Source organism: Pocillopora verrucosa, chromosome 10, assembly GCF_036669915.1.
Source record: "Pocillopora verrucosa isolate sample1 chromosome 10, ASM3666991v2, whole genome shotgun sequence".
Taxonomy (NCBI): Eukaryota; Metazoa; Cnidaria; class Anthozoa; order Scleractinia; family Pocilloporidae; genus Pocillopora; species Pocillopora verrucosa.
This window is the reverse complement of record NC_089321.1, coordinates 13,682,292-13,690,234: the sequence shown is the minus strand read 5'-3', so window position 1 is coordinate 13,690,234 and position 7,943 is coordinate 13,682,292. Positions and strand designations below refer to the sequence as shown.

General features: G+C 36.1%; 2 protein-coding genes and 1 long non-coding RNA gene across 3 annotated transcripts in view; 2 read left to right on the top strand and 1 right to left on the bottom strand.

Moving 5' to 3' along the window:
- Positions 1-1,256: 1,256 nt before the first annotated feature.
- Positions 1,257-3,111, bottom strand: LOC136283827 (uncharacterized). The gene is made up of 2 exons (XR_010718929.1): positions 2,955-3,111; positions 1,257-1,422 (listed from the first exon to the last, which is right to left on the bottom strand). It is a non-coding gene; the product is annotated as an uncharacterized lncRNA (long non-coding RNA).
- A 165-nt stretch (positions 3,112-3,276) lies between these two features.
- On the top strand, positions 3,277-5,664 carry LOC136283824 (zinc finger protein 260-like). The gene is given in 5 exon segments (XM_066173147.1): positions 3,277-3,567; positions 4,587-4,785; positions 4,788-4,948; positions 4,950-5,190; positions 5,192-5,664. Coding segments are annotated over 4 exon segments (696 nt in total). The 5' UTR covers positions 3,277-3,567; positions 4,587-4,650; the 3' UTR covers positions 5,351-5,664.
- Positions 5,665-5,934: 270 nt separating this feature from the next.
- The window catches only part of LOC131771738 (zinc finger protein ZFP2-like), a 4,850-nt gene continuing 2,841 nt past the window's right edge, over positions 5,935-7,943 (top strand). The window contains 1 exon segment of the mRNA XM_066173145.1: positions 5,935-6,005. The gene's annotated coding sequence lies outside the window, so the exon portion shown is untranslated.

Below are 7,943 nucleotides of genomic sequence, written 5' to 3'. Positions count from 1 at the left end.
CTTTCTGTCATCCGACATTTTTTTAAAAAACCCGGGAAAATGTATTGTATTCCAACTCGGAAAACAGGAGGAGAGGCTACCTAGCTAGAAGAGAAATTTTCAAAATGGTGGACGAAGTAAGGCTGGAGTCAGCATGATTGCACGGGTCAGCATTAGATTCCATCCACCAAAACCACCTCGGTCGAGAGGGACTGAGATGGAATATTTAATGACTTGCAAAACATAACCGAAGATTCTCGGAAATCCGCAAGTGATGTAGCCGAACATCCGAAGCTGTAAATCCCATGATTCTTGAGGAACAAACAGAAACAGCATAGCGAGAATTTTAAGTCGCGAACCATTGATGGTAGACATGCAGATAATTTAGGATACGTAAATTCTGTTGATGAGGCGCTTAAACTTATTGCGGAATTTGAAACAGGATTGACGACGAAGTTTTCTTTCTTTAAAGCTGTCAAAGGTTTCGGGAACATATATTTATATATATATTTGATATAGCTCTTTAGCATCACAAAGCTTTGCTATCGCTATTGTGCATTCTCACTAGTTTGTCTAGTTCAAGTCCTCTGGCATGGCTTGGATGATACCACAATCGTGGAATCATTCGGGTTAATTTAATGCTTACACCTCCTTCCTCGGACAGAAGTCACAAAATACTGGGGGAAGATGCATGAGATATTTAAGGAGCAAAAATTCGTTTTTTACTGGTGTGCCTTTCTTAATTTTGGGAAGGAAAGTGTTCAATTGCCAGCACGGCATAGATTGAACAGCTGGAGAGAAAAGGAAACGAAAAGATACAGAAGAAGTACTGTATATAATAATTTCTTTTTATCCTCAACCTTTGTGTTTCTGTCAACTATGGCTTGCTAATTTGAAAGGTCAAATACATGAATGGGTCATATGACATTGATCTCAGAATACTTTTATGACAAATGTGATAACAGTTCAATCTTGGCTAAATTGAAGATGGTTTAGAAGTTAACAATTGTAAGAACTTTTCACTAACATATGCTGCTGACAAAGGAGAAAATATATGTAATTCTGCATTTTTTGCATTCTATCAAGCAATCATATCTTTGCTCCTTATCACGCTATGACACTTCCGTTTTGTCACATTCCAAAAAATAACTTGAGAAATACACTGTCACTCATCTTACACTGTTATATTTACCTATTACAGAAGGCTGGAAACAAAGATTTTGTTTTCAAGAAAATAAGATTTCTTGTCCAAGACACAAGGAAGTTTGACTGCGAAGCACAGATAAAAATGCGAGAAATTTTATTTTTTTCAGAGAACAAGGTAGTTCTACTCATGTATAAACAGAACAAATGCGATTTAATAAATCAGATATGCGGCATGACTCCTTTTCTTCCATCCCCACTCAAAACAAGCAAACACACCTATAGAGGTTCCAGTCTGGTCTGCAAATGAAAAGGAGGAAGGTGATCACTGCAAAATTAAGCATTAGGGTTCTTATTTATAACATATTGATTATTGTATACTGATATCTAGAAATTAAGGTTGCAAGTAGCAGCCAGCTGAGTTATAGTTTGAGTTTTATCAAGTCCATTACTTTGTTAAATTTAGAGTAACCTTGACTTGAGAGAGGAAAATTGAGGAGCTGTAATATACTAATCATCAATTAGGGACCACAAAGAAAAATTTATTTATAGAGACTTTTGAAGGAGAGGGGTAAGACTTGTGACAAGCTGGCAGACATATATATAAACTTTACTGCTAAATGGGTTACAATACAAAGTGCTCAGTATTTGGATCAGCTATGGCTCAACTTAAACTTTGCTTTAGCTTCAAGTTTAATCCTTTGTGGTTTCCTTTCTCTGTGTTATTTTTCAAGTTATGTACACAGAAGAACACAAAAATGACAAGGAATGCTTTTGAATATCAAGAGGCTGGAATAAGCAAGAAACCAAAACTGAATTTTAAACAGTACAAAGTTAATTTGATCTTCCAATGTTATTTAATTTTAACCATAGAATTTGCTATTTAAATTTATCCCCCCCATTTTTCTGGGTATTGTGAGCAAAAACAAACAATTATCACAAAATGCATGGTATACAATGGTTTGATTCACCAATGTGGCAAAGGCCTTTCACTGTCTATCCATAAAAAGGGAAATAGTTTGTAAACTGTAAGACATTCTGCATGTTGAGTGTATACTTATTCATCCATGTGAAATTAAAGGTTACTTGAAATAAATGTGAAAGATTTATAGGATTTTCAGACCCCTGATAACAATTACTAATGTGCTGATTTGTTGTACTTAAAGGTTATGATTTTGGCGGAAATAGTGGAAGAAATTTCTGGACCTGGAATTTTGTTGCAAATGTTTGTTTAAATCAGTTTAAGTCAGTTAAAAACTCTCCTGTTTCAAGATTACATGATTACCACACCAGAACCTTTTGTATTCTATATTATGCACCATGTTATGATTATGGTTTCAATAATAAAAGGTGCTGACTCAAGAACTTTCCAAAATATCTTTACATACAAAGAAATAGATTGTGGTTATGTACTCCAAATAGCAGGTCACATCAGTCTTCTGTAAGGAAGTAGCAGAAATTTCTGTAGTGGTTTTGGTGGATGGAGAGAAACATCCACCAAAACCACTTTATTCTATGTGTTAAGAGTTATGATAATCATTATGAACGTTTGGTCAGTCAGCAATTGTGCACCATAAAAAATAATTAGCCAGAGCACTAACTGCTAATTAGTGGTATAAATCTTTTGTCTCCCTGAACATCTAACAATGGCTATAGATAAAATTTAAAAAATATATTGTTGATGGTTTTGGTCAAAGTTTTGGTGGATGTTCCCTAATGACATCCACCAAAACTACGTAACATCTAAGCACCTTTTAAATACGTGAAATATCTGCATAAAATTGCGTAAAATGTTTTATAGTACTACAATCGAACAATAAATTAATACTTACCATTTCTTTAGTAAAAAGTTTTGACGCAATTTCCCAAACAAATAATACACTTGGGTCATCGGGATAAGTCGGCATGTTGTCGTAGCTTCGTAATTTTTTTCCATCATTCCATCTCAGTCCCTCTCGACCAAGGTGGTTTTGGTGGATGGAATCTAATGCTGACCGATTGCACGAAGGGTGTTTGAGCGAGCGCAGAGCGCATGAAAGTGACACCTGGATGAACTCGTCTATTTTGAGAAGAAAATATTAACCCTTTTTCCAGGGACGCTAGGAACCGTTAATTCTAGTTTTAATGGGCCGTTTTCAGTATAGAAATCGACTATGGCTTTCGAACAAGAGATTCAGATTTAAGGACATCAAACATGAGCACAGAGAACTTATGTGGAACGTTTTAAGGTAGCACGTTTAGAAAAATTTAAGGGGAATCAGAGGAGAAGGATGAGGATTTTTCAGGAACAGGAGGAAATTTCAAAAGCGTTGGGAACCGTCGATTCATCAACTCTTTGTAAACAATATTGCTCAAAGGCAAGAGGAAATATTCTTCTTTTAAATTGGATTTGGCGACCTGACAAAAGTTTTGTTCATAAGCTATGAAAGGAAGGTTTTGACTACGGTAAGTCCAGTTTTCACTGTTTTTTCTGTAATTTCAAACGCACCGAAATAAAATCTAAGTCCACAAAGTGACGCGATTCGCATGCGCGGCGGCCATGATGTAATAAATTGTTCGCTATGAACTGTCTGGAAATACCTTTGCTAATGGCAATTGTTATGATAAAACATCCATTCATGTAGGAGTATTACTGTTTGAAATAAATTTTACACCGAATTCTGCCCATTTTCTCTGCCTGTTCAAACCTAATCTATTGGTACTGAATTTCAAAGGTAACACCTTGTTAGATATGTCCTCCCTTCGGTTGAATAGAGAGTAATACATGGGCGCGCGTAGATATGGAATTTCTCTTCGAGTGTTTCACTCGATAGCACACGAGTGAGATGTCGATTTGAACACGAGAAGAGAAATTCCATATCTACAAGCAACCATGTATTATTTTGTTTATCATATAAACACAAAAGCCCTTTTACTGGGAAGCAGGCCGACTATTTTCAATGAAAATAAATGAATCGAAAATCCCCGAATAACAATCATAGAGTGTGTTGGCTCTAACTCTTAAGAAAGAAAAATGCGCTGAACCATGATTGCAAAAACAACTTTCAGGTAAACGGCCAAAATCGGCCGATGGCAAATCTTCCAGTTGTCGATTTTCATTCTCAGCCGAGAAATGCTAACATCAAAGCCACTAAATACGTAACTTTCGGTTTTTTCTTTTAGTATATTGGTTTTCTTCCCCTTCTTCTATCAGCGATACGGACTTTTTAGTGTTTTAGCCGCCATAATTCGGGAAAGCTCCGACAAATAACTTGTATTTAGAGTCGCGAAGGCTCTACCGTTCATTCATCAACCTGACCGAGTGGCACCAAAGGCGAGTGACGTGTCAGCAGCTAATTGACTATGTCAATACACGTCAAAAAATACGATATTTTTTCACGTGTGCTGTTACGGCTTTTCTCAGGGCCGGAAATCCCTGTATAACACCGCAGTTTACGTGATTAAAAGAGTTTCTTTTCTTCTAGCATTGTAAATACCTTTTGCTGTCAAAGAGTTTTTCCCAGTTGATGCTTACATGGCAAAACAAAAATGTCAAGTACTGACAAGGTACAAAAGAAATGGAAAATCACTAAATTCTGTACAGAATCTACAAAACGCGTGGGGAACTGTTGTGTGGAAAAGGCATTTAAATGCAAAACTTGTGAGAAGTCTTTTGCACAAAAACTAAGGGACATCTACAAGTACATGAAAGATGCTACACTGGAGAGAAGCTATACCAGTGCAAAACTTGTGATACGTATCTTACACTAAAGGGAGATCTGCTAGTACATGAGAGATCTCGCTCTGGAAAGAGCCCATACCAGTGCAAAAGTTGTGACAAGTGGTTTAAAGGCAAATCTACAGGCATATGAAAGATTTCACATCGGAGAGAAGAAATACAAGTGCAAAAGTTGTGACAAGTGGTTTTCTCTAAAAGGGACTCTACAAAAACATGAAAGATACCTCGCTAGAGAAAGGCCGTATCACTGCAAACATGTGATAAGTGGTTTCCTTGAAAAAAGAGATATACAAGTACATGTGAGATTCCACACAGGAGAGAAGCCATACCAGTGCAAAATTTGTGAAAATTGCTTTTACTCAGAAAAGAGGTATTCAAACCCATGAAAGATCTCATACAGCAGAGAAGCCATACTAGTGCAAAACATGTGACAAGTGGTTTACGCAAAAGGGAAATTTACAAAGACCTGAAAGATCCCACACTGGAGAGGAGCCATGCCATTGCAATTAAATCTAACGATAAGTGTTATACCCAATGAGTCAATGAAAGATCAACATCTTAGGTTCACAAGACTCTCATATAGATTTATCTAAGATTATACAAAATGAAAAATCCTGGTAATACTTCTCCTAATCTGTCCTGACTATTTTTATAAACAGTAGCTGTACATTTAATATCCTAAATTAGGTAAATGTAACGGTTTTTGTTGTTGTTATTTAATACTGTCTCTTTCCCTCGGCTATTAAGGCATGGCCCGCCTAGATTAGCCTTTACTAGTTGCGGGCATGCCCTTTTCTGTAAAATTTCATTGGAAATTAATAAAGAGTGTGTGTGTGTGTGTCTGTGTGAATTAGTTCTTGAGTCTCTCTTACTGTATATACCTTATGCTGTTTTACCTTTTATCTAGGGAAACATCATAAAGTCAACCTCCGGTTTTTCTTTTCAAGATGTTTTATTACTTTTGTTTTTTCATCTTGAATAAATATGTTATGTTATCCTGGTTCAACTGCTCAACCTCGTTTCCAGTATCCTCTCTTCCCTGAATGAACAATACAGAGGAATCTGGGAATGAGGCTGCATTAACAAGATGGCGTCGTAAGTTGACTTTGTCTTAATTTTGATAACATTGTCTTGAGGCAAATCACTTTGGAAAGCATATGAACATGTAAGGTATGAGTAGAATATAAAATTTAGCTTATTTCCCAAGATGTCAATAGTGGCTGGGTATGTATCTAAATATTAGACGTTTCGGTGTGAGGTATCACGCGGTATTTTTACGCGTTGCGCCAGCAACACTCGTAAAATAACTCGGCGTTGCTACACACCAAAAGCGCCTAATATCGAATAAGCTATTAATTTTCCAACTGTCTTATTTTATATTTCGAGGGCTATAGTTTCTAAGTTGAATTTCGTTTGCAGCTGAGCTATTAATCAATTTAGGAGGCTTTACTGTACTAAACCACGATAGGGCGCTATAGTAAACAGAATTTGTCTGGAGACAACCTATGAATGCCTGTCTGGGTTTAGGTAGAAAGTACATGTTTCATCGTCTGTTTATCAAAATGTTATTTCTTAACTTTTCGTTTCGGTAGCTGTGATCCTGTTTAAAAGCTTGAAATAGAGCTGGCTTTGTTTTTTATTTCTTGTTGATTCATTCATATGTACTCAGTGAAACAGAATTTATTTTTCCAGTAGATCAGAGAAGTTCGTTTCCTCTTTTTGTTACCAGATGGTTCAGTGGTGTTGCTATTATTAACGATTTTATGGATATGCATGTGGTACTTGCTGATAAGGGTACCAGGAGCCTTGGTTGTATTCAGTGGCCCAGGTTCCGGAGTTTTATTCATCTAGGCTTTCTTTTTCAAATCCTATGGAGTTACTGCTATCAATAATAAGAACTGAAGTAGTTTATTTTCATTTTAAATTTACTTTGGAATGTCTCAATCGTTGAAATGTTTCCATTACCATGTAGCATATCTTGAACAAAAAGTATATCTATGAAACCAATGTTTCAGCAGTGATGCTCCCAGGTAAACTGCAATTTAAGCAATTCCAGAAAGGAAGGCAAAAAAAAATGTAGGCCTTGACTCCATTCAAACCTGTGCCTCTCAGATACTATCAATGGAGCTATGAAGAGTACACACCAATATTTTTTTTGTGAATGCACCACAGAAGGTTTGGATTGACGAATAGTTAGCAAATTTTTGTTCAAGATGGCTGTCCCTTTGTCACCCTATAGCATATGAAGGAGTTTCCTTACTAAAGAAATGTAAATAAATTAAGTTATTTGGGCAACAGATATTTTGGAAAAAAAACAGATGAATATATTTTGATGGAAGTGAGGACTGTTTTCTCAAATGAAAGACTAAAAGCCTTGAAAATGAAAAACAGGAAAATTATACAGTAGGAAATGTTTATACTCATTAACTGGATTTGAGGTAGGAGTGTATATAAAAGAAGGTAATTTTTCCATTTTTGTGGCTGTTACCTCACATAGGAAGCCATGTATGTCATTGAAATGAGTCAGTGAGTGATTAATGGTAACAATAGAGTTTGGAACTTGACCCAATTTTGACCCAATGTTTCCTGGTGCTACTGATTGTTTGTTTCGGAGTAATATAGAAGATGATAAACATCTCGAAATGATCCTAGGATGGTGCACGAAAAAAAAAAGCTTTTCCTCGTAGAATTATCTTAAAAGGTGTGATTGGGGCATTGTGAAAACATAGAGGAATTTTTTTCTTTGAACAGAGGGCATTTTAACACTTGAACTAGCGAATTATACCTAGTAGATTGGAAAATATAGTCTTGTTTAGTCTCTGTCATGACACTACAAAAGATGATAACATCTGTCAAAATAATTTTACACTGGTGTCTCTGGCACATAATTGACAACAAGACTTTTCATCATTTCAGAAATAACTAAATAGGTGATCTGCAAGTCATACAAGCTTTGAAGACTATTATTTATTTATTTGAGGAGGGAGTGTTTTACCATTTCAATCAGCAACTTATGCCCAAAAGGGCTGCCAAATTTGAGAAAGGAGCGAGGTCTGAAAAATGATACCTTGAGTTTAACATGTGACCAGTGGAAGGGTGAGAT